The sequence below is a fragment of the Aythya marila genome (assembly GCF_965140915.1).
Source record: "Aythya marila genome assembly, chromosome: 5".
NCBI lineage: Eukaryota > Metazoa > Chordata > Aves > Anseriformes > Anatidae > Aythya > Aythya marila.
The window spans coordinates 20,303,524-20,330,638 of record NC_139046.1 but is presented as its reverse complement, the minus strand read 5'-3'; the positions used below and the strand labels follow the sequence as shown (position 1 = coordinate 20,330,638).

General features: G+C 47.4%; 1 protein-coding gene across 1 annotated transcript; it reads right to left on the bottom strand.

The window, feature by feature from the left end:
• Window positions 1-1,290: 1,290 nt before the first annotated feature.
• TMEM86A (transmembrane protein 86A) lies at window positions 1,291-27,115 on the bottom strand. The gene is made up of 3 exons (XM_082761235.1): window positions 26,944-27,115; window positions 9,852-10,116; window positions 1,291-5,595 (listed from the first exon to the last, which is right to left on the bottom strand). Exons 1-3 carry the CDS (start codon window positions 26,962-26,964, stop codon window positions 5,168-5,170), a joined length of 714 nt encoding a protein of 237 aa, XP_082617361.1. The 5' UTR covers window positions 26,965-27,115; the 3' UTR covers window positions 1,291-5,167.

Here is a 27,115-nt window from a genome sequence, read left to right as displayed (position 1 = left end):
GTCGACCTTATTGATTCCAGCAAGGCCTTCCCTCTCTGCTGATTTTAAAGCCAGTAAACTTACAATCACAGGAATTAATCATCCCTTTTTAAGTTGTCCCTTGAAACCGAGCTGACCTTCCGCAGGATGAAGGTTGAACAGAATGACTTTGTTTTCTGTTCCAGTCTTTCCAACAGCCATCACAGACTATAAGAGCACTGTGTTTTGACTGGATTAGATTTATTCTAGCTAGGGGATGTCAGGGATGAGACTAGACTGCAAAATTTGGATACACAGTTCACATCTAAGAATTTGGTTGAGGCTTTTAGAAGAACCAAAAACCGTTTGCAGAACTGAGATTAGAGTTCAGACTTCTAAGCCAAACCCGCCTCAGAGTTCAAGTGTATCTGAGCCCATCCTGTTAGACAGTATGAATAAATATTTTTCAATTGCTTTCCATCTGATGCAAACCAAAAAGGCAGTCACACATTCTATGCTTTAAGAAAAGTCCTGCAGCGGCCTAAAAGCATTTTTAACACTACAGTACATTAATACTTGGGACATATAGCACTTTACATCTTCAAAGTGCTGTATGAGCATTAATCCTTACAGCATCCTTGTGAGGTAGGCAAGTGCTAATATTCCCATTTTAGAAATGGGATGAGAACAGACACAGGGGTCTTGGTCCCCTGCTGTTGTAACCTGGCAGAGAGCGCTGATTCTCATACACTCAGCCTATTTACACCAGATGAGGACCTGGCCCCCAAAAATTTAAGTGACTTACCCAAGGCCACAAAAGGAGCAAGCATGGATAAAAGGCAGGAGAAGTACCTGGGAGGAACATGATTATGCTGCCTCTGCTTAAAAGAGCCCCTGTCTGTATCCAGAATCCAAGCAGAGAGAACAAGGCACCTGCCACTGAGCTTTGCAGTTGCTGTTTGCTTTGATCTGCTTCTTCCAGAACAGCTCCCAAATTACCATGACAGCAAGACGAAAACTTACAGGTGTCAGCGTCAAACTATGGCACAAGAAAACTTAAAAGAATCACTAACAAATTTGCAGTTTGTCCTGGGAATTTTAAATACATATGTATAAATATATCTATTGTCTCCATTGAATACAACATGAAATATTCAGCAATCTATTTAAAAGCCACATTAGAGTAATTCTCAAACCAATCAGCCTTACAGGTGCCTCAGTATGGAGGAGTAAGAAGCTAGGTATTAAGCACAAATACTTTTTTTTTTTTTTTTTGGCAGCGGAGGAGTAAAGCCTTTAATATCCTATGGCTTTGTTCTACTCAGCCTGCCATTTCTAAACCACCTTCACCCTGTTGACATCAGTGCAACTGGCACAGCCCAGTAGCATTACTAGCATTTAAAAACTTGCTGCAATTAGCATTGCTTCTTGGACTCATTGGGAGTCGTGTGTGAGCAAAGACAAGGAGGATGTACCTACAGAGAGAGATGTACAGCTGAAATATATTCTCTGCATTTCCAATTAAAGATCCAACAGATCTTTGAGTGGGTGATAACTACAGTGTAATAGAAGAGAACAAAAGTAATTGCACAATGTGTTTAGCCTCAAGTGACGTAGATGGGAATTGCAAAGCAACCTTGGAGTACAGCATCATGTAAAGAACACCTCTGTACTTTGCAAGCACCAGAGCTGATACTTCTGGGACCAGAAACACTGCATTACTGGGGTGCTTCATTCCCCCTGTAATGTCCCTGGGCTAAAAAGCAGGTGCTACTCAGAGATTGTACCCCCAAAAAGAAGAGAAGAATAGCTTAAACCTTTCACTTTTACAAAGCAGAGAGACAGCAGGAAGGTCTGATGCTGCCATAGACAGTCACGTCCTTCACACTTCTTGTTTGCTCCTTTTCATAGTGAAGACTGGCCTTGCTGAGGTTAAGGGAAGAGTTTTAATCCCGTGAAAAGGCATTTAACAGCCTGAGAGCAACTGCTTAGTGTTTCTCAGGGTTTCTGAAACTCAGAACTGTGTCAAGTAAGTGTCCACATCAGCTCATCTCCTCCCAGCAGGAAAGACACCCTCCAGGAAAGTGGTCTCACGCAAGTAATATGGATTAAAAGCAGAGAACGCATGGTAGGAGAGAGATTTTGAAGATTAAAAGCCTTCACTGGCAGATCTCTGAGCCAACTAAGACTTTCCCAGACTTCGTATGCTGAGGGCTTGGCCTCATGTTCCTGGGCAAGCTGACGCTGTTGCTTCACTGGGATGGAGCCAGCATGGCTGGCCAGGATATGTCCCAGCCAGCCCCTGCTGGGTGAGGGGATGATGAAGCGGGCAGCAGCCCACTTGGGCTACGCATGCTTCTGCTGTCCTAACTAGTGTCACCTGCAGGCCTCTGCAACCAGAAACTGCACTTCTGACAGTCAGTGGGTTAGAGAGAGCAGGTCTACTAATGACACTTAAAAGATCCTTTTGCAAGTTTCCACAGAACCTAGAAGTGGAATAGGAGAGCAAAGAAAGCCAAGATGGAAAAGCAACCAGAAAAGCAACTCAGTTATCTTCAGAAAAGGGAAGATGGCTCATTTCCAGAGGGAAAGAAAGTGGTAATGGCTCAGATTGAAATTCTAACTTTTAAATCACAGAATGGCTGAGGTTGGAAGAGACCCCTGGAGGTCACCAGGGAAGCTCAGGGTGCACGGACCTTCTCTGAATAACTGCTGGATCAAGTGTGCTGGACTGACCCAGACTGAAAAGTGCTCTTTGTTTATATGCTGGGAGAATGGTGTGGTTCACCTCAAATGCTTAGATTTCCTCTTAGCTTGGTCAGTCTGTTGCAGGAACAGATTTTCAAATAGTCAAGCTTAGTAACAGAGGGTGACATCCGCAAAGAGCTACACTACAGGGTTCAAGCTGCGGCCAGGAGATAAGCAATGTTGATGAATGAAGATGTTTTATGGCTCTAAATTATTTTGCTGTTTACTCCAGGCAGGCCCCCATACACCAGTGAATGAATACTGACAGTATTACACAACAGCATTAAAGGGAAGAGATTACACCAGACTGTGCTATTTACAATGCTTTCCCTCTCAACAATGCAGCTGACCTCTCTGATCTCTCTCTGAAAAGCAGCAGATGATTCCACGGGGTCAGGATGGTTAACCTAGATTTTTGTAATACTGGTTGCATTGGCACCAATGCAGAAGTCATGGGGGGGGCAATGCCTGTTCTGTACCCAGTCCCAACAGACAAGGCTGGGGAGGAACAGGAGCCCCACTTAGCACCTCTCAGCACCAACGGAGAAGCTAGCAGGGTCAGTAACATTTCCTCAGCTGCCCCCTGGCCCCTCTGCCCTCCCTGCAAAGAATTCCTGCTCTGCCACCTGTGCCAGGGACTCAGTGCCAGGCTTTTTACCAGGAATGGTCTGGGCACGCAAGGTATGGCAACCATGGTACTTTTCATCCCACGAGGACAATCTGGAAGGCTGCCCATCCTGTTTGCTCTGCCCGTACAAGATTGTGCAAGGGGTTATTAGGACCTGCGTGGATTTGAGTCACGTGCATGCAGTCTGTTTTGGTTGTCCCTGTTTGGCCACAGGTTTGAAGAGGTGCTAGAACCCTTCGCTATCTCCTTAGCATGCCCAGATGCATTCATTGTGTCTTAAAAACAAGCCACTGGAGGAGCATCTCAGCTCACAGGAGCAGCCCTGGAACGGACAGAAGGGAAGACCACATTTAAGAGAGTTTCAAACAGCAACACAGCTTGCTGTCAGATATCCCAAATAACAGGAAAAAATGCACATACGATCACAAATCAATCTGGTGTTAAAGGAAAAAAAAAAAAAAAACAGGGCAACCTCTTTCTATATCTTTTTAAGAGAGTAAAGACAGAAGTAATCTTGCTTCAGCAGATGGGCAGACAAACCAAGTGAAGAAATTTGGGTCAGAACGAAACAGGCTTTCCCAGCCCTGATGGCTCTCACATTGTCACTAATCTGTGCTTCCTTCAAGAAGGAAGAGGCAGGCACTTTGAACACACAGGGCTGTGCTTTTCATAACACTGCTGAAAAGGGGCTTTCCAAAAACAAGTGGTGCAAAGCTGATCATGTACCACCAGCTGGCAAAACACAACAACAATCTACAAAATCAGGGCCCTGACTAGCCATTTAAGGCATGGGAAATGCTCACACAGAGATGCAGAAGAGATGCTGCAAGCAGCAGGATCGTTAAACTTAATGAGTATATGGAATGTTATCTGTTAGAATACTGGGAAAGAAAGATGTAAAGGCTTAGATTCCTATCTGCTGTACTAGAGATAAATAGGAAGCATCCTCCAAGTCCTGCTGTAAAAATCAAAATTCTTCATGTGCCCATGACAACTCAGCTGTCGCTGGTGGCTGCTGACACCACGCATTTGCACACACATGGTGGGGCAGAATGCCCTGGCCTACCTACCTAGACATCCCTGAAATCCCACCAAGCTCCAAGTTCTGCCATATGTATTGACATCAACTGGTGTCCACAGACCTGCTCTGAAGCAGCAATCAGCCGCGATCAAAGCACACAGCACTTCATCTCAGTGCATCTCCTGCTCTGTGCTCTCTGCCTGGTGTTTTGCTTTCATTCTGGTTCTGCTAAGGGCTGCCCCACATGCTGCTGTTCACTCCAAAGCTCAGCCCTCATCTGAAATTGCTGGTTTTGCTCTCGCTGCAGGCTTCCTTTCAGCAGAGGCTCAAATAGCTCCAGTTTGTGTACTGAGTTCATAATGCACAAAAACAGACTAACTTAAACGTTGGTTAAATTCATTTTACCTATGGCTTTAGCAGAGATCTGTGCCTGTCTGCCTCCTATTGAAAGCAAGTTTCCTAGCACAGTGAGTGGCCAAAGCTTCTTTCCGTTCTTTCCCTCCTAATTCCCAGACATTCAGCATCAGTTTCAAGACTAACAAGTAAAATGCAGTAGTACAGCACCTCCAAGGAGGAAAAGTTGGATGAGTAGCTACTGCAGGGACAGTCTAAGCTTTCTGACGTGGACTCCACACTGAAGTAAGCTATATTCAGAGAAAGCCATTGAAAATAAAGCCCCAAAGGTAATGCTTCAAAGAAGCAAAATCAACATCACCAATATGCCTAGAGAAATGGAGATCTCTCTCAGGGGTGAATGCAGCTACAGCACCTGAGATATAACCCACATTGTTCACAGACTGTTGGCACTCCACCTAGCTCCTCTTTTTGAAGTCCTCTTCATCTCTGCTCTCTACAGCTGACAATGCAATAAGCATTTGAGCTGCATAGTAAGTAGCCATGATGATGACACGCGAGTAGGGCACAGGAAAGCAGAACTTGTTAACTGCAACGGTCAGATCCGACACCATGAAAAGCATCGCGCCGATGCAAGCCGAGAGCTTGGTCCATGTCCAGAGGTCGTTGCACAGCTGCATGCCGGCGACTGCTCGCCAGCCCATGAAGCCGATCAAGGCGATGTAGACAGCTACCAGGTAGGTGAATGGGCCCGAGAGGTAGGAGTACAGGAAGGCATAACAGGAACTGCAAACAAGGCCCATCAAGAAGCCGGCCTTCAGGTCCAAAGGCTTCATGCCGAAGGCTGAGGAGTACAGGATGTGTGTGATGGCGAACATCAGCAGACCTAGAAAGAGGCATTGACAAAGCAAGGGTGATTTTCATCAGTGACTGGCAGTCAGTAGCAAAAGAAAACATGGCTATATTGGATGTGAAATATACAGCAACAACTACAGGCATAATGTCCTTCCTGTGTTACAACCCTTATTTGATTTAAGCAGGAACCCTACTGCACACTTGGGACCATTTTAATATAAATATCTGTGCATAGGAGATCAGCCTTAGCATCAGGCTTCTGCCCTAAGAAAATACCCCAGTGCATCTACAGCTGCAGCTGAGTATGACTGTTGTGGTGCAAGCCATTTATGCCAAGAGGCCAGGTGAACCAAGCTGCTGCAGAAGAAAAAAAGCTGTTTGCTTTTCAGATGTTCCTCCTCCCTGCTTTGGATGGAAGAGTGGGAGCAAGGCAGAGCAAAGATCATCCCCTCTAAATATCTGTCATCTGAAGCATTTCACTCCTAGGTCACGTGTGGAACAGGAAGGCTGGAATCAAAGCAGCATCTGAACAAGATGCGAGAAGATAGCGATCCCTCTGATTCAGACATAAAATCTGACCGTATTTAGTCACAAACCCAAAGGCAAGGCACTCAGGGACTGAATCTGGCTTTTACTCCATCTCTGCCCATAGCTAGGAGAAACCTAAGCTGGAAAGGAGCAGCTGACATATTTCAGGGACTTACACCAATGTGATCTGCCAACAATGTTATGGCTGTTTGTAAGATTCAGAGGAACCTTAGCTGGAAACAATCAGTGAATATAAAATGCCAGCTTCTCTTTGAAGTGAAGCACCCCTGAGAAATCCCAGATGTGGTTACTGGAAGGTACAGCCCATGTGTTATTCACTCGCTACTAATCCAGTTGACAAAAGCTGTCACCATGTGTCAGTACAGCTGCTGACTGCTACTTGTCTTGCCAGTTGTACGTAGCAGGCCCCAAACTGAGTCCAGCTCCTCTGGTTCCCAAGCCTGTGTGTGGCACAGCTAAAGGCTGTTCCACTTCATCTGGGCAAGGTTGTTAGAGTGGCTGGATGTTTTCATGCAGCTCTAAACCATGAAACAGAGAAAAGGGTCTGGGAAACTGAGTCCTCCAGCAGGACGCTTGTTTACGTTTAAAGCACAACACTGTGGCATAAAGGGCAGCTGCTAAAACCTGCCACTGGCAGACATCTCTTCAATCTAATGCTTGCTGAGGCATCTTGAAGGGGAAGTGTCTCCCAGCCTTCAGGAAGGACCAGATAGATGTCTGCTGGGAGCTCAGCCACATTGAACAAGAGGGGAACCCACTGGAGGGAGAGAGCTAGTTGTGAGGTCTGGTCTGCAAGGTGAGAACATGGACAGTGTGAAGGGCAGTGCAAAGAAGGGCAAAGAGAAGGTGATGTTTCGCAGAGCTGTTACACATCATGAGCATAGCACTGAGGGAAAACAAGGAGGGATTTAGGACGAGCTGTTTATAGTGCAGGAAAGGTTAGAGCCATGGGGGTGGTAAGGAGGGGAAGGTTACTTCGCCCTAGCAGTGAGGAATGATTTTTCCTTCAATGGCATTATGTGGAGAGTGCTGGGATGGGAACTGAAGAATGTGTTGTCCTTCATGCAGGCAGCTGGCAGCAAGGGGGAGGAGAGGAAGACAGGATGCAGCAGCCAAGCAGAAGTCCAGAAAGGTAGGAGGGGTTTTGTGATACATGGTGAGGCTGGCTACAAACAAGTCAGCTCTCAGGTTTGCTCATTCGACATCCACAAATCAAGCTAGGAACTGGGGAAACCTGTGTCAGCTGTACAGGGAGGGGGGGTGCATTTCTCTTGCATTTCTCAGCCTTCGGCTCAGCCCTCTGAGCACACCAGACAGATCAGCCTTTTCCCTCTGTCCACTTCCTTCTTCTCTCTGCTTTATTCTGGGATACCTAGATGGAATCAGAGAGCCCAGGTTTCCTTCCCCCTCCCTGCTTCTTGAGTTCCCCTCACACTGGCAATGGGTCCTTTCTGCTGGTCCCCGTCTTCTTCACCAAATGCATAATTTGTTTGTAAGCGTCTGCTATTAAAGGATGTGGATGTTCACACTGTAAACTGTCTTCTAAATCCAGTAAGGCACTAGTCAGAAAACAGCTTGTTATTAGTGGATTGAAACAGCAAAAATGAAAGAAGTCAAGTGTGCCAGGAGTAAGTTCCCAGGCTCTCACTTCCCTATAAAATAATGAACAAATGTCCTTTTATAAACTCATTGTCTCAAAAGCTATTCATCTCAGCCCAGTTCCCAACCCTTCTTTCTGCCTGAAAGCCATAGAAGTACATTTTTGTCTAATAATTCCTCTTATTCCCCTGAAATTTGAAATTCCCACAAAGGATAATGTCAAAAGTTTCAATGTCGTCAGTTGTCAACAACAGCAGCCTGCTGTATTTTAAATCAGAGAAAATACATTTTGCAGGCAAGGTGACAGAGTAAGTGGGGTAGTACACTTTATCTGCTGACAGCTGAAACGCAAATGTTAGCGCTTCAATACAGAAGGCAGTAGCTCAGATTAGGACAGACTGAGGCAGACAGGAGACAGCTAGGATCAAGGCAGAGATTTTCTAAATGGTCTAAGAGCTAAACAAACATTCTTCTTAAATCAAAAACAAAAATGGATCAAAACCCACAAAGCAATGCATCTCATTTGTAAAAAAAAAATCCAGCTTATTTGCAGATTAAAACACTTTAACTAGACACTGAATTGCTGTGACAAGTCAACCTTCCTCTAGCATTAAATCAGAGAGGGGACTCAGAGAAATCCCAGCTACGGGAACAGGGAACCTCTGCACAGCCTTTGTACAAAAACAGTCACGGTGAGAATTGGGTCTTGAATGTTTTCCAAGCCACAGCTCAAGAAGCAACTCCAGCAGGCAAAACAGAAGTACGGGCATTTGGGCCGAGGTGACTTGTGCTGAGCCAGGCACCCCTGTTAGGAGGAGGCCCATCGGTGGGAATGCCAGCACCCTCAGCACAAATGGGATGGTGCCCCGAGAGATGGATGGAGCTTCTCAGCAACATGGCCAAAGTTCAGCCAAATGGATCCAGTCCTCAGGGCCTAATCTACAGCCCAAAAAAATCAGTAAGAGTTTTTACATGAACTTTTAAAGAGATCTGGATAAACCCTTGGGAAGCAGGATTAAAACCAGATTCAAAGCTTTTGGCATTTCATATCTGGCATTTCACATACTTTCCTCTCATAAAGAAAGCAAAGCTTGTGGGAATTCCAGAATTAAACTAAATACTGACCTTATAAAAGGGGTAAAAAATAAGACTTTAACTTTCAGAGCTGACAGCAGCACAAGTCAGAAAACTGGCCCCGTCTCATCACATTTTCCAATGGGACAGTCACAGGTGGATGTTAAATAAGATCCCTGCTGGTGAAGTTGACTTCACAAACCCCACCAGTACAGTTAAGTGAAGGACTCAACTGCTGCTGATTTCTTGTGACAGTCCAAGGCCATGGGGAGTGTTGCTGCAGGCAGACTCAGTGTGGCTTTAAATCATTAATCTAAATCATTATGTTCTAGTCTGCAAACAAGTGAAATAAAACAAGCTTGTTTTGCTCTGAGAGATGTGGATCTTTTTGTAGAGATGACAGGGTGTCATGGTAAGGTTTGCCCTCAATTCCCCATCATTTACATGTCTTGCAAAACCAGCTCCCATATTTTTACAACAGGCTGCATGATTCATGCTGATGAACCTGCAAGTAGGACAAGATTTCTGATGCTTTGGTTCCTAACATTCACTTAAACACCTCCAGCGGGCTACAGGCTTGTCTTTTAAAATTTAAAGATCTTCTCTATCTGTTCTCTACTGAAGATCTTTGCACCATACATCTTATTTCTGCATCCTTACAGAGAAGGGCTGGCAGATCTCACTGCAGAGGGACAGCAGGTAGATACTTCCTGTAGCTTCATGGCAGCTGCTAAGTGCTGTAAGTTTTTGACTCTTCCCCGGACATTCTGCTCATGCCACTTTCCAACTCCTGCCAGCTGAGACGCTATGAGCACGTGCCAGGGAATCAAACTTGCACCAATTACCTCTATGACTCCAGGGCACCTCCAGATAAGCTCGACAGACTCATCCATGATGTGACTCCTCTAACTGCAATGGATTTTAGTCTAGGGATGAGTGCCTCACACTACCAGGCACTTAAGCTGTCCATGAATAAACAAAACACGTGGCCAGCAACTCATTACTAAATAAAGAGAGTAACAGCCAAGCACCGTGGCATCCCTTTAAGACTCACACTGCACTCACCATGAATGAAGTAGCCCTGCTCCTGCCAGATGAGAAAGGCATCTCCCACTGCTGAGAATATCAGTCCTGCTAGGATGCGGCTGGCACTCCGGTGTGCCACTAAGAAGTTAATTCCATGAGCCAGAAGGAAAACCCACAGGCAGAAAATGGGCAGACATTTGATTAGGGCACTGAACCAGGAGGGGCTGGAAGTTGGCAGCCAGAGGACAAAATAGACACAAGTTGCTTTGAAGAAGGGCACCAGTTTGGGGCCTTCACTCTTCACCTAAAAGGAAAAAAAAAAAAAAAAAAGAAATTAATAGGACCATCAGAAGCATCAGTGGAATAAACTACAAACAGTCTGTCTCCTTCCTTTTGAAAGCTTCTCTTTTTTTGTATAACGTCAGCTAGCAGCATTTCTACCCCAGAAAAAGGCTGCTTGAACTTGACTAAAATCTTCAACCTAGACCTTTGTGAACTTCTGAAAACACTTCTTGGCTGCCAGGATGGGTTTTGTGTGGTGGAGATGGAGGGAATTTTAGATACCTCTTCTATTTATTTATTCTACTGAAAACATCTAGGCTATTAGTCAAACCTCACTGGTGGTCTTTGCACCTGTCTTGTACTTAGACTAACCCCTTTTGTACACCTCCTTTCCTGTAGCTGGGAAAATACTGCACTCCCCAGGAGTGTCCCAGCAGCAAACAAGCCAATGAAAGTGCTAATAATCCCTCCTGGCTTGGTATATCCTCTTGCTTAGCCAGTTGCAGATCACCTTGGGGATACAACATCTCTTCTAACCCGTTGTCTTTCCTGCCCCGTAGGCTCATGCCTGGAGCTTGCTGTCAGCATCACCCCGTGACTTCAAAGCCCATCACATCAGCCTCCAAGGTGGGGATATCACTTCCTCAGCTGACTACTAACATGAATCAAGTGTTGCTTTGTTCTAGCATTACGCTAATAATACACTGCCCATATTGCAGGAAATGCTTTGACTCAGGTGTCTATTGTGTAAATACAGACAGAAAAATGCAGCATGAGCACTGCACTGTTCACAACAAAGACACAACAGAGACAGAGCAGAGAGCTACAGACTCTGCAAGCTGGGTCTGCTCTCACCAGCTGCTCAGCTGGGAGCACTCTGGACAGTCCTAATATATATACTGTGTTCACCTGCCCTGCTGTGCTTCTTCTGCCTTTTAATGCCACTGGGGAAAACCTCACATGAGAAACAAAACTCCTATTTTATTTTCTTCTGGAAAGCAGCTGAGGGCTAAAAAAAGGAGCAAAGGAAAAGACTGTGATTGCCTTATGCACCTGCAGTGTTTATGAGCTACGTCCAGGAATGTTTTAGGACGCCTGCTTCCTCCTGCAGCTAAGGCAGTGCAAAATCTGGGGTGCACAGGCTGCTGCAGGGGTTCACTCTCAATCCTACCATTTCTTTCATCGAGCAAGTTTTCAACCCTTAGTATCATGACGTCCTACTACTTGTGGCCAAAGCACAGAAGCCTCGAGAGGTCATGGGGAAAACTTAAAGGCATCAGAGCTGGGTTCACACTGCAGAGCCCATCACAATCTGAATATCCATGCTATGGTTGCTTATCTTATACAAGGACTCCATGCTCTAGAAACCTGAAAAAGAACTGTTGGCCTTTTTTCCCAAATCACTTGGCCCTGTTTTGTGGGACTCCATTGCCATGACACAGAAACAGCGTCCATCTTCCTCTGATGCAGTGTATTTTGGTGCAGACACCTGGAATGGCTAGAGACTCTACAGCAAATGACTCCATGCGTACAGTGCTCAGTTAATAAAGCCTAAACTCATCAAAATTCAGCAGGTTTTACAGACATAAGTGAAAGGAATTGGATGAAGCTGGGAGGCAGAGGCAGAGGCAGTGGAGGGCATCTTCACATGCAGTGTCTAAAAAGGGAATGCGATCTCTGAAGCAGCAAGACCATAAATAAAGGGCATCCTGAGAAGACAGTGCTTTCAAAATTGTTCTCACATCTGATGGAAAGTTCCCCAGCATATCAGCAGTTTCTTAGCATCAAGGTATTTCATTATTCCTGTATACATTATTCATAGGCTATTGCCAACACAATTTTTAAACACTCCATTAAACAACCAGGCTACACAATTCACTCACAGAAGGACATCAGAAAGCCGTTAACTTTCTTGTATTACACGGGGAGCCCATCTTGAGTCCTCTACTTCAGTTGTCTAAATTAATCACCATTGACTACCTCTTGTCTGCGTTTCTTGGGAGAATTCTGCCAGCAAATACCAAATGAACTTGAAGTAAAAGTCATGAAAGCCCATGTAGTCTCAAAGCACTGAGTGTGCCTGGGAACTATCAAGTAACACAGGGGGAAGAGTGGAGACAAACCTCCTCCTCCTTCAGACCCATCACCCTTCCCTTCCAAGGTCACTGAGATAGTCCCCAGCTACCTCCACAGCCAGGGCCTGGCTCCAGCTCTGCCCCCTCCCCTCCTGTGAAATCTTTTTGCTAAAAATGTAGTTGATCACATTCATCCTCTTGCAGTTGCAGGCAACAGATGACAGCACTTCTGGCAGCATCTCCCCTACCCCGCCGGCTGTGGAGCATCCCTGCTACACCACAATGAGCCCGTGATCTCCAATCAGGAAGACTAGCTCCCAAAGAGAAAGAGAAAAAGAATTTGCAGCTTCAACAGTGCTCCGGGTTCTTGTAACAGTGTCTGGTAAGGTACGTAACTTTGTATCACCGAAGACAGAAGTCTATGCTGAAAGACACAGTTCAAGTTCAGCTTTGTTGGCAAAGGACAGAGGCACTGTTGGAAGCATACAGGAGAGTATTTGGGTTAATAAACACAGGAAGTTTCATTTAATACCCCATATTAAAATAAAAACACCTGCTAGGATGTTACCATTACAGTCACAGCTTGCCCTCCCCTGTGCACATGCATGATGAGACAGGTTTTAATTACATTTGTCGTTTTCCCCAGGAACCTTGCCTTACTGAATGTAAGATATGCACTTGTGCAAAAAGATTATGTTTGCTTGGTAACCTTGAAATTATCATTTCCTACTATCTGAATGTGAATTTTCCAAGCCCAACCAGCATTATTTTAAAATAATGGTTTGTATTATTTCCACTCTAGTAACAATTAAGGAATTTTTCATGCATAAGGGTCAGATTCCAGTCTCAGTTACTCACTCCTAACTCTGGAATTTAGGGAGTTGGAGTCCTCACATAAGAATAACCTGATAGACCTAGAAGGGCTGCAGGCTTCTCAGCATTAACACTTTATTCCTTTACAACTTTTCTACGAGTATACTTCAAATTATGTTATTTCAAAACATGCCCTTGCCTATTACTGACTGCTGCGGCTCAGGGGAACCCCTGTGCTGGCTGTGACCAACACAAGTGCCCACGAGGGACACCATTCACAGAGAGGGAGGTCCCCATGCTGCTGAGGTCCACACAGCACATCCTGCTGGGATGGTGTGGTGCTCGAGGTGTTTGGGAGAAGTCCTCCAAGAAATGCTGAGGTGACTGAAGGGTGAGGCTGGGGGGTTTCCCTCTGTTCGGACATGTGGCTGGGACCTAGGAAAAGGGGATGGGACAATTTGCCATCTGGAGGACAAGTCACAGCTAGTATTAGGAGGCTGTGTACCAACATGAGTGGAGGCTGTGGCTTAAGGAAAGCCAAGCATATAATCCATGACTGGACTTGCCTGTACCTCAGGGAAGGGAACATTTTTGCTTGGCTGGGTGGGTAAATTGCATCAAACCACCCATCTCCTTTGCACTTGAGTCTCAGAGACAGAACTTGAGATGTGGCTGTGCTGTGGTGTTGGAAAATGAAGTACTTGCTGCAGGTGACAAGATCCTTTTTGTTAATGTATTTGAGTTTTATGGCTTTAAGCTGGGTTTCACCATTTTGTCATGAATGCTATTGCATTTTTCATACTTGTTTTCTTCTACTGCTAATTTACTTTCGGCTGACATGCAGTCCAGAAAACATCTTGAATACAATGACAAAACAATGTTTGCAAGTTTTGAATTTTTAAACCGTGCATAATTCAGGGCAATTTCTCAACTCCTATGATTACCAAGTTATTTAGAGTCTTTAAAAAATAGTTTAAATTGCTGTAAAGCCACTATGCCAGTCGTAGTGAAATTACAGTCAAACTACTATTTATAAATTATCTGCATCCAACCAACAAAACCCTCCACGCTGAGGAAGTTGTGTCTGGGCTCTCACCAAGAGGTGTACACCCATAATCTTCAAACAGAACCTGGCACTGGCACACACAGCTCTTTGGAGGTTTGGGCTTGGATACCCAGCTCCCTGCTAGGGATGCATAGCTGTACAGTATTCCTTTTTGTTTTGTCCATTCTTACTCTGCTCCAGTTTGTAATATTGTTCATTTCCTTGTTGCTGTTATTCAGCATGACACATGATGCTATCACAAAGGTGCTCCAACCATGCTGTGGTTTGGTATTGCTGTAAGACTTCTTGAGAGGTGAGGCTAGCCGATGAGGAAATACAGCTACAGGAGAAGTGGCAGACCTGAAGAAGTAATGCTGGGTAATAAAGACAGGGAAAAAGTTCCCAGTGTGCAAAATATATACAGGATGTATATATATAGATAGATAATGCCTGCAAGCAATATCTGCAAATTAGTTATTGATGACTCGCGGGGGGCCTGGGGATCCCTGCTGGGAGATCTCACAGCTCTCTGCTGTGCACTGGGAGATGCTAACGATTCGCGTCTGTATAAACCAATGTTCATGATGGTGTGCGACCTGGGGACCATCTATGCTGCTCCTCAGCAGTACAGATGGCCTGTGCTGACTGCTGCAGGCATGTAAACAAGCCAGAAAATTACAACCAGCTCCTCCATCCAAGAACAGGCTGCATCCACAGAGGTACATCTATACATGTAAGCCACAACCCTGATTTTCTTTCACATTTTGGAGCCAGTTTTCTGTACCTACATCACAAGTGGGTTCATTCCTGAACAAACGTGTGCTTTCGACAGAGTTGCCCTGAGGGAGGTGACAAGCTTCGCTATGCACCAAAGCACAAAGGCGCATAACAAGCAGTGGACTTGAGATAAAATGAAGAAAATCCAGCTGTCACAGGGAGAGAGGCATCTGACTCTTAAGGTATAGAAAAGTATCAGAAGCTTGTTGCTTTGAAATGCCGAAGCTGAACAAAGTGCACCTTTTGGAAATATCCCAGGAAACAATGTGGAGTATGTTTTCTTTGCAAGCCCCCTAAATCAGCCTGCTCAGATAATGAGCATGCAACCTCTGCCACCCAACAGCTGTACGCCAGCTTACTGCGGAGCTATGGCTCACACCCATTGGGCTGTAAAATGCTGCTTTCCAGGAAAACTGTTTGAAAAACAATACCCCAGCTATTTCACCAAGCAACACTTGAGCACGACCATGCACACTGGCCAAAAAAAGCTGGGCTGTTGTCCTCCACCCGTCCCTCCCATTGGCCTTGGCTGGCTGAGTACTGTGTATCCAGGCCTGAGCCACTTCTCCTGGCTTTTGGCATTGTCCATCATGGATCCTGCCTTGGTTCTGCCTTACTGTGACAACAGCCCCTACCCCACTGTGTGTCAGTAAGTATTTATGTGGCTTTGGCGCCGTGTATTATGATGCCACTATGAGCCTATAGCTCATTTTCTCATTCCCCAGCAAATGTGGCTCTGTGCAAGGCACTGCCAATCCTTGGTGCAGTCTGAGTCACAGAGGGTGCTGCTTCAGCCTGGGGCTGGACCACAATTAGGATATAGACTATGTACCTGCAATAGGCTCCTCTGCAGAGCAGCGGGGAAAGCCTGACTTTGTGCTTATCCAAAAAGGACAGGCCTTAAGGAGAAAAGCCTGTGTGTGCACAGATCCTAGCTAGAGGCAGCCAATTTTCACCAGGTCTCAACACCTCATCAGCTTTTGCTAAACCACGGAGAAACACAGCTATGCTGGGCAACTCCTGGCCATAAACCCATGAGCTGACTGCAAGGCCACCATCCTCCGGGTGCTCCCACCCTTGCTCAGACAGTGCAACACCTTTTTACTCCGCAGCATTGTTGAGATAGGAGGGCTGGCTGGGACAGCCCTGAGAAGGCGAGCGCACAGCACTTTGCCTCCAGCTCGGCTCCCCTGGAGGAGCAAACTTGCTCCTGGGAAGAGTCGCTTGCCTTTCGTCAAGAAATGCACTGGCTCATACACGTACCAGGTTGCTTCTGGATAAAATTCTGGGAAAAAAAGCATTTGTTTACAGGGGGTGGCAAAGAGTCACTGAACCAGCCAATCTGCCTGCTTGAAATACTTTGTTAGTGCAACATATTTGTGCAAGTGGGTATTAATAAGAGGGCTTATGCTTGTGTTGGAGGTGCCATGAGTCAAGCATCCAAGGCAGATGGCTCCTGAACAGGCTCCACTCGCTGCGGGAAATTCAGGGTGATAGATGAATGCTCCTCCCCGCAGGTGGAGACAAGGCCATAGAGGCTGCATCTAAAATTGACTTTTATAATGCCTAATAAATCACCCAGGAGAGGAAGGTACACGATTCGCCTTTGGGAGAGCGCTGATAATGGGCTGGTTGGCTGCATCAGGCTTATGCCATGCCCCAAGCCTGGCCAGGCCTTGCGGCGTTTTCTTGCAGCTGCTGGCACTCCTCAGCACCCAGGGCCTCTGCTTCTCTGACAAGGGTGGTGCAGTGAAACTCACCTCGTGCTCGGCTGCCCAGCCAGACCTGTTTGCGAGTGGTCAAAACACCTGGATTTGTCTGCCAGAAGAGCCTCCATCATTCAGCACAAGCCAGAAGTAACAGGGCTCGGCCTGAACGCTTCCCACCCACAGAGGGACAATCCTCCCTGCTCAGCCACTTGTGCTAGGGCAGTGGGCCCCAGGCAGCTACTGCAGCCTGGGGGAAAGGAGCCTTTTCAGCTCCTCCTGCAAACTAATGCTGCTTTGTTGGATTTTTTCCTCCCTCCCTGCACCACAGCTGCCTCGGCACTCTCCTCCTCCCCATGGCTCAACTGCATCACCCCCCCCCCTTAAGCAAAGTAAGCTCCGGCCACACTTCCCAGCTTTGCTCCAGTAGACCGAAACAGTCAAGAGCTAGAAATACTTGTCTTCTTTTTCTTTCTTCTTTTTCTTTTTTAAGAGAGAGCTATGGCTACTTGCCATAAAAATACAATTAAAATCTTGGCACGAGCCCTTGCAGTCCTTGGGTGGTGAGCTCAGATATATTGCCGTGCGAGTTCTTGGCATCAGAAAAGCACCCTTTGGTGGAGACACAGGGGAGCAGGCAGCGGCTGAGGATTAATCAAACTGGCATCTAAAAAGGGCACCCCCTACACAGCTGCATGCAGAAACGAGAACCACAACAAAAAGTTTTGTTTCCAAGCTGAAATCCTGCCTTACTTGCAGCCAGGTCAAAATTCAGCCTAATCTCCAGATTAACCATGGGGGGGATGAAAACCTGTCAGCACTGAGGTTAAAATCTTCCATACAAGCATCTTCCCCAGGATGTAGCGAGAAGGCAGCAAATGTGGAGCAGCAGGCTCCCCGCAGCTGCTGGCACGTGCTGCCTGGCAGCGGGGCAGCCTTTGCCTGCAGGGTCAGCTTCTCTCAGGGGGAACCCACAGCTTGAATCCCCGCAGCCAGGCAGCACGCCTGGGCACGGCACAGACACCGCACAGCCACCCAGCTGAGGGACGTCTTGCCTCAAGGGGCTGGGGAGCCATGTGAGCAGGGCTCACCGTGTCCTGGGAGTGCCGGCACGTGAGACTGCAGATGTGGCTCACAAGGTCTCTTTCCTGATGCTCTCTGAGTGTGATTTTTCCACCACAGGTTGCTGTCTGTCTCTAGCCCAGGACACTGCTCAAGCCCCTACTGCCCAATGCAGTAGCCTTTAGCTATGCTGTGATGGGAGTGGTTTCTGAAGGGGGTTGTCCTGGACGGGTTATAGGAGAAGACTGAACACACAACCTATGAAAGATATTGAAATAAGTGACTCTGGAAGGTAAAAGAGATGAGGCGCATTAGACAAGCTTTGTGGCATTCTCCAGAGGACAGGAAAAGAGCTACTATCATGAATCCTTGCAGAACAGTCAGGGAACGGAGATCTGCAGTAGCAGGCAAAGCTGGCAGGTAGGGCAGGAGATGCCAAACTGCTGCTCACACAGAAACAACGCCTGTGTACAACACAAATACAACAGCAGTCCCATCTCATCTTCACTTCTTTAATGAAGAAATTCAGAAGCGCCAGATGCTGAGCAGTTGCACTGGCCGTGCTCACGGGGCTGCTTTCAAGGCTGGTTTGGCTCAGCAAATAGTGTGACCTGAGAGCTCTCCAACGCTGTAGCTCTCTGCTGCTACACCTATGAGTTGAAAAATGCATCTGCAAACACCTGTAAAGTAGCAAGGGGGAAAGCCACCAACAGGAAACCAGAGTCTCACCTTCCACAGACTGCTGCAGGAAGCCTCAGAAATGTGAGGGAATGGAGCCATAGCAGCCTAAAGCAGAGGCAGGTGGTTCTGGAGCCAAGGAAATCCAGTCCAGCACATTAGGGCACTGCCTGTGCCACACACTGCATCAGGAGAACACTCCTGGTCTTTGCCTTTTTAACCACAACATTGCCCAAAGCTATACTGAGACACCGGACCACAGTGTTCCCTCCAGCAAATAAGGAAGTTACAGCATCCATAAAGGTATCTCCTGTCCCAAACAGGAGAAATTGGGCTAGCTCAGCTAACTGCTGTCAACAGGCAGTTGACAACAGCATCTCTGGGACCTGCTTCTACTACTCAGGACCTGCCACTATCAGCAGGGAGCCCTGACACCAGGCGAGGTATCACTACAGCAGCCAGGGCCACTCAGGGTCACAGGGGTGTCTGCCCTTGGCTTCCCGGGGAGGTCTTTAAGATGTGGAAGCCTTTCTTTAGCAGATGCTAACTCTTGAAATCACATGACAAACACATTTCATCCTGAACTTAAGGCTTGGCTCAGATGCATGTTTTTGTTAGGACTTGTTTTGTTTGGGTTGGTTTTGCTTTTTTCCTTTTCCAAGCATCATCTGCTCTGTCTGCTGGGCTGGCACAGGACCACAAGCAGGGCTATTTTAAAAAACTTTTTTTAACCTGCAGTGGAAATGATTGACTCCCCATCTGTAGCAATCCTATAGCTGTTAGCAGTTCTGGAGATTGCTTTCAGAGTGTGGTTGGCAGTGTACCATTGCCAGTGACCAACAATGTCAGACCAGTCAAGAATTTAGATGTCTCTGCAGGGGCCAAGGGACCTGTCACAGACTAATGCTTTCAGGGTAGTCCATTGGCTCTCAGAAATGAAAGCAAAAAAAAAAAAAAAATAGCATTTGCCTTCCAGCATCTTATCTCAGAGCAAAGACTGCTTTTCCCTCATGGGATTTCACATCTTCCTTTTTATGAAACAAAAAGCCCCCCAAACATTTCCTTTGCTCACAAAAGAAGCCCCTGCAGATGTTTAAAAACCCAGACCATAATGGATCTGTCTTTTCTCTTTACTCATCAGAGCTGCAGTGCTGTCACTGCCAGGGCATGCACCCTTCCTCAGTGAGCGAGGTCAGATGGGGCTGCATCCCCTAGCGCTGCCTGGGATTGTAGAGGGTGGCTGTGAAGCTACAGGGAGCTTTTCAGGATTCAGCCAACATCCTGGGATGTGCAGTGGTAGCCCCACGCTGTCCCTCTCAGGGTGAGAAGGAGCAGGCTTGTGGCTTATCATATTAAAATCCAGGTATATTTCTGATGGTTAGAGAAAAGTCTCTGCAGCTCATCCTGGGGGTTGTTCCCAGGCTACAAATGTAAATTCTTAGGACACTTGTCATTATTTACGTCACACTCTTCTGCAAACGGAGGCCCTTCCATCCAGAAGCAACTTCTTCAGCAGAGATGACCTCATTTTACCTGCCACCTGTGGGGGATAATGCAAGTCTAAAGAGTGTGTCAGGAATTTGTGCTGCCACAGCCCTGGCAGCTGGAGAGCCGTTAATGTTAAAGACACCAGGTGACACAGACCAGGCTATACCAGCCCCACCAGCCATTCCCAAAGACCTGTTAAGGGTGAAACTGCCTCCAGCACCAAAAGGCACTTCTGCAGCTCACCTTTCTGGCTCATGCAAGAAACTCGTGCACAGCTGCCAGGAGAGGTTTTTGCAACAGCAAAAGGAAGGCAGGGCAGAGAGAGGAGGGGAAGGAGGCTGCCAGTGGCTGGGAAAGCTGGCAACTCCATGCAAGATACTTTTGCTGTATGAATCCTCACAAGGGGCTGCAATAAGATCGCCAAAATCTGGAAAATGCAAGCAGGGCTGTGCTGGGAAATCCAGGAGGGAACAGCTTTGCTTGTCTTGTGCCTAATGGAAAGCTGAATGAAATGTTCTACCTGCATATCGTGGCCTGCAGGCTGAATGCTTGTGAAATGCTGGTGTTAAAATTAGAAGGGGGAATAGCAACGTATCCCAATAAGGATGTGTATTTAGAGAGTTACCACTCCGGTACCTTATAAAAACACACCAGTAGCCCTCCTCGTTTTATAATGGGACCAATATGCTCTAAGGAGGACGAAAGGTCAAAGTATGACAGCGGAGTCACAAAGTTTACTTCCAATATCTACATCGTGTGCCAAGATGTTGTGACCTGTACCAGCCAGTGTCAGGCACAAATTACATGAAGATTAATTGGACTTTCATGGCCAATTTCAACATGAGGGGGCAGCCAGGGTGCCAGGTGCAAACAGCCTACGCAAACGAACCCACGCACTCCAGGATTCACACTGAGGCATCAAGGGTTTCAACTGCCAAACCCCTGCTGCACATACAAATGGCACGCAGATGCACACTCACAAATAAACATGCATCTGTGTACCACAGGTATGTCCTTTACACTGAGGGGGGTGTAAGTACATGCATGCACAGGGCACGAACCAACAATCAATCCTGAAAACTTCATAAGCATCAGTTAAATGATGAATTTCAACATGATACTCCTTTTATATCAGGGTTGCAGGGAAAAGCCAAACAACCAGCTTAGTTTCTCTTGCAATGGAGCACAAGTCAGCACTGCTATCCAAGAACCCTGGTTGGCTCTGACTAATGCCACAACAAGACCAGAAGACACAAGGAAATAGGGGTAGAGCAGCCAAGCCATGGTGTCAGCCAGCACAAACCCAGTTCTGCTGAAGCCACAGCAGGCAAAATGCCTCATACGAGTCTGAGGATCTGCTCCAGCACGCTTGGCATAGATCAATAGTCTGCCAGACAGGCAGGCTCGCGAGAGCCCACCTACCACCCTGCAGCTCTGGGGGTGTGTGGAACCTGCTCCTAGTCCATGTTCAACATTACACAGAGGGATGCTCTGCACTGACACGCTTGTCATATAGCAGCCTGCCATTACCTCAAACGCTATTTAGATTATGGCAGTATAAGCAAGAGCTATAGGAAGAGCACAAGCAGGCTAGAGGAGGCAATAACCATCACCTTCATTTTGGGCAGACTGCAGTAAGCAAGATCTGTATCTTTATTGTAATTACAAATCTAGTGGCTGTTTGTGTGATGTGAAGGGCAGCAGAAAAATTAAGTGCTAATATAATATCTGCGTCGGCCTCCAGGGGGAAGGGAGTTATGTAACTAATGATCTTTTCACTGTTCAAGAGTTTCCACATGCTAGCAGAAGACGGGTGCCAGATGCCATCATTTTCTAAGAGTCTCATTTCACTGAAGTTATTATTTCCTCAGTATTGTGCAGTTACCCACAGAGAAAGATAACTTTGGCTCTTCTGTCATACTCGGTGTATTTTGGATATAGATACTTGACGAGAAAAAGAGAACAGCAGAAACACATTTAGGAAGAATTCTGTGTAAGTGCAAGCTTCAGAACTGGACCCGTAATCTTAATACACAAAGCACACTTGAAACAACAGCCACATGTGACTTGAGTGATACACTTGAGTTAATGAAGCCTTTAATCTACAGCACTGCCTGCAGAAGTGATCAGCTCTAACTGCTTAATGCAACCACGCTGGGGCTGGGAAGAACATTAGCAAAGCTCGGACTTTCTAGCCCCTGGTTTCAGTTACCAGCCTGTCACAGCACCAGCTACAACAGCAAGGGATAATAATATCATTGCAAAAATGCCCAAGTTCAGCCTTAAAAATATAAATTATGGCACACCACTATGCCCAGACTCTTGCTAGCATAAACAAACTAGCACAAGCTGTAGTTCAGTAGGGCCAAAGCTTCTAGGCTCCTCCCAAAAGGTGTGACTCGCATAAACATTACTGAAATCCTGCTAAGCTTACCTGAGGCGATGCCTCCCCCCCCCCTTATTTCATTGATTGCAGAGTTTAGAGATTTCTTCTATAATTCATTTAAACAAGCTTGGTTTTTTATACAAGTGCCATATTTTCATAACTGTTGATGTGGTGTATAAATGTGCATGTTTATAAGCCTCCTGTGTAATAAAATCCCAGTTTATGAGGCATTTAAGTAATGGGAAAAAATATAATGAAAGCAACAACGTTGGGTATAAACAAAGAACAATTAAAACATACTTCTATACTGTAAGAGTTCGTTCTTAGGTGGTTGCTAATGCTTTATTCCTTAATGCAGAAATAACATCCTCTATTCAAAAAGGAAAAAGTTGAAATAGTTCAAGGGGTGATCTGGCTTTCTTGTTTTAGAAAGCAGTTTGGCTTTCTGTAATCATCTGGATCAGTAGCATTTGGCCCTTCTTCAGAAGTTCCAGTGTATGAATACCCACCCAATTTTCCATCCCTATTCAATATTTTGCTGGTGAATACCTTTCCAGGACATACGTTGCTTTTGTGGGGGCATCCAGTTTTTGTAAGTGACCTTCATGCTCCTCCACAGTGACACCCTGCTTCCACCCAGGGGTGACAGGGGCTGCCCCCAGCAGGCCACCTTGCAGGGGAAAGGCAACAAGGGCTTGGCTTGCTTGATGCAGCCAAAACAATGTATTCTTCCCCAATCCAGCTATATCCATTTAAAGATGCAAGTATGTCAGAGAACAAAAAGGAAAAGATGGGGATTGTTAATAAATGGCTTCTGGGCAAAATCTGTCCCAAACAGGGTTGTGCTAGGCCATGTAAGTCAGTACAGACAGGATGTTGTATGGATGATTGTAGGGATGAAGCCCACAATTCATCTGGTCCAAAAGGAAAGCAATATCATCTATACACTGCCCTCAGAAGAGACCTATTTAAGCCTCTTGATGTCTTTATTTTTCCCATGCCCAGATTTCTTCAAGGTGATGTGTGAAGCTCTATGCTTAGTTTAGCCCTAACTTTATTTAAGAGGAAAATAGGGTCCCTCTGAGCATTATGTAAGTGCTGGAACGACTGCACATCTCCAGGCTCATCTGCTCTGCACTTGCAGCCCCTGCAATCACGATGTCTGATGGGCAGAGAGGTCTTTAGGGCAAGGCAGTCTCCTACAGCCCCACGGTCCAGTGCTGAAACCTGCTTACCTGCTACTGGGAAAAAAAAAAAAAAAAAAAAAAAAGACAGCAACAAGAACAGGAGAAAAATTACTAACAAGGCAGTCTCAGGGAGGACTTTTATTAAGATGAGACCAATGACAACTGAATACGAAGAGAATTAAATCTCACATATCCGTGAAGGAAACATGTTGCTTATTAGTACTGCTCTCCAACCCCAAGCTCTTACCCTACCCACCTTTATGCAGAAATTGTAGCTCTTAATCAGAGCAATATCAGGAATAACAAATTTTAAGCAGGATGCTCCTACTTGCCTAGCAGAATAAGCAGCAAAAGCTTCCCTCCAAGGTGACTTCCAACCAGAGCAAGCATTGCGCACCAGCTGGAGCAGGACCGGCAGACAAATGCATCTTTGCTGCCACAGCCCAGTTCCATCCAGGTCTGGACTCCAGCATCAGCAGGACCCCAAAGTGTTACCCCCGCCAAGTACCTGGCAAAATACATTAAAAGGAATTTTGGCACCAGGCTCATTTATCCATGGGCACTCTCTTCCCTTATCACATCTGCATCGTGCAGCACCAGAGAACAGCTCAGCTAGCTCTGCACCGCGCTGCAGTCTCCCCGTGCGCGTGGGGCGGACATGCCAAGCCCCCAGGGCACGATGCACACCTGGCAGCTGGCACTAACAAGCAGTCCTACCCATGCTACCTCCCTGGCTTCCTCTCCACCGTTTGTGCCTCCTTGCGTGGTTTCTTCCAGCTATCAACTGTGCAGCAGCTCTGGAGCTCAGTGTTTTAAGTAACCTGTCACGTTTCCTACAGGAGTGTCTTAGTGGGGGTGACGCAGGAGATCAGGTTGTGCCTAAGTAGCGCGGGCCATCTGCTGCAGTTATAAACAAAGGCCATGGCTTTGAAAACTGGAAACAAAATAGTGCCACTCAGCTGCGCTCTTCTAGCGTCTTCCCTGTCGAGGCTGATGCTGCAGGACAGTAGGAGAGAACATGCATTGTAGACAAATCAATTCAGCTGGCTAACTTATTATGCCTCAGGTGCTGCCCCCACAGACTGTGCCCCCATCACGTGCCACAGCAGAGATAGCCACGCTGGCCCCCAACACTTCATCTATCTATGCAGCAAAAGGCAGTGTGGTACGGAGATAAGCCCTGGGCCCCAGGGGTAGCACCTAGCTGCGGTCACACTGATCACCCACTGCTGTTCCCTTCAGCAACTGACCTGCCAGAGGGAGCCCACCGGCTCTACAGCCACACCACTTCTCAACCCAAGCATGCTCCCAGGCACTGTGCAGTGCTGCACAACACCGTCCTGGGCTGCCCTGGGTGGGCTGTAACACAGCGGATGGCACAACAGCACCATGCGCTCCTTCGAGAGAAGAGCAACATGAAAAACAGCTAAAGGTGACGCACAAAGAACAGCTCCTTGACAGACTGAAGGCTGGCAGCTCTTTTTTTGTGATCTCTCCGGAGGATCAGACTAGCATTTGCCAAAGCCCTCCCCTTCCACCTCTACAGCTGTGGTAAACAGCTGCAGCTCTGGTCACAGCTCCCAGTGTCATCATCCCTCCAGCAATCCGCAGCTTCACGCCTGCGTTAGTTGCCTTTGGTGAAGCAAAGAGTTGGCATGTCAGGGACAGAGCCAGAGCAGAACTGTGTGTTGCTGCATGTCAGAAGAGCAAGTAAAGAAAGCACCTTTTTCATCTGCCATTGCAAGTTACGTTCCTGAAGTGTAGTTCCTGTTGTAATTCCCGAATTTCTGAATTCCCAGCACATACCCATGCTTTAATCATTTGCCCTTCTCAAAGCCTACGTGAAATATATGCTCCAGGACCACCCTGAATAACAAGCCTTAAAAGCTAAGTGCTGTCACCTTTGAATTATGAAACAAACTGTGCCAGTTTTTAGCCATTCCAGTATTGTCCCAGGGCAGCATTTCATTTCCGAGGTACAAGTACACAGTTCACTGTAACCAAAAGCATTACTTAGATTAATTTAGCTTATGGCACAGAAGCACAAAGGTACCAAGCCTCTTCAGTTATTTTTGAAAAGCATGAGGAAAAAATAAAAAGTAGTTTGGCCTTACAATGGTGTAATGTACAAGCTACTTCCCTCTGTCTCTAAAGATAAAAATCACCCCCAGGCTGCTGATGAACTTACCAGGTACATGTTAACGAAAATTCATCTGAAGTATCAGACAATACAAGCTGCTGTGCAGGGCTGGCAAAGAAATTTGAAAGTTTTGAACCTTGGCTTTGTGAGTTAGGGAGAGGGGAAAAATGGGATTTCTACCTGTGAGAGAAAACACAGTGGAGTCACTGTGATCTGTGCAAGCCATTAACCAAAATACAACAAAACAGGATGACAGCAGGTCCTCAGGGACCCAGAACACCGCCAGTAGGTGTTCAGCGCTGCAGTGAAAGCACTAGGCAACTTTCCTACCAGCAGACAGCTATTCTTACAGCACACAGTGGGCTGCTGGCGTACCCAGCCAAATCCCTCGCTTTCTAGAAACAGGAACATGCGAAGCAGCGTGTCTAACAGCACAGCTTATCTGCTGTTCGGGTTGAAAGCATTCTGTCTACCTCCAGCACAGAAGCATCTCCCCTTCACCTGCAGGGCCAGGACCTGGTACTGCCAGTGCAGCCTGGCACGAGCCGCAGCTCCCTCAGCTTTTGCTCCGTCGCGTCACCTATTCACGTCCTCTGCCAAAGGACAGCGCTGAGTTGCTGCCTTATTGCCGGTTGCGTTAATTAAGCTTCATGACTCCCCCATGAGACAGGCAGGTGACACCATCCCCATCTCACAGCCGCTGGATGGTGGAAGTGGCTCACCAGGGAGAGCAGGTGTCGGTGGGAGCTCCGTCACCCCGTGGGAAGGGCTGCAGGACGCGGTGGCCTCCAGAAGCAGGGACGGGCACCAGGAGGCTGCTTCCAGCCCAGGTCCCTGTCCCTTGGCCACAGACTGAGCAACACAAACCAACTGTCACAGACCCACCGTCACAGCAGCCAGCAGCAGCATTGGCCTGAGCTGTCACCTGAACAGCAGAGCACTCTGAGGGTCACAACCGTGTGTGAGGGCCGGAGGGAGCGCAGCACGGCGGCCACGAAGGCGATGCTGAGCGAGGAGGCGGCAGAGCAGCGGCAGGAGAGAGCTGGGGGCAGCGCGCGGCTCCACGGGGCGCCAGCGCCCCACGAGCGGGGCAGGCGGCCGAGCGCGGGGGTGTCACGGCGGACTCGAGCAGCACCCCGCTAAGCAGACGCGCTGCACACGAAGCAGATATCCCTTTTTTTTTTTTTTTTTTTTTTTTTTTTTTTTTTTTTTCCCCTCCCAACATCAACAACAACAAAATGGGAGCCGAGGGCGAGCCGAAAAGCCGCCCGGGGCGGGAAGGAGGCGCACCTCTGGAGACACAGCTGCCGGCGGGGCGGGCCGGGGGCGAAACATGGCGGCGGGGGGCGCGATCCCGCCGGCGGCCGGCAGCCCCCTGAGGGGCACGGCACGGAGCCCACGGCTCGGCACGGCTCGGATCGGCTCGGAGCCCCCGCCTCGGCAGGCGGTAAGAGCGGGGAGGGCGCGGGTGCGGGTCCCGCCGCGCACTCACCACAGTGACGGGGGACACCATGTCGGCGGCGGGGCGCGTCCTGCTGCCGGTGCTGCTGCTGCTGCTGCTGCTGCTGCCGGTGCCGGTGCCGGTGCCGGTCCCGCCGCGCTGCCCTGCCGCCCGCCTGCCTGCCGGGCTGCTTTTTTAGGCAGGGCTGACGTCAGCGGAGGGG

Coding starts and splice junctions, on each gene's coding strand:
- TMEM86A (XM_082761235.1), bottom strand. CDS start 26,964: ATGGTGTCCCCCGTCACTGTG. Junction 10,117..26,943: donor TGGTGTCCCCCGTCACTGTG/GTGAGTGCGCGG, acceptor TTTTCCTTTTAG/GTGAAGAGTGAAGGCCCCAA. Junction 5,596..9,851: donor GCAGGGCTACTTCATTCATG/GTGAGTGCAGTG, acceptor GCCTCTTTCTAG/GTCTGCTGATGTTCGCCATC.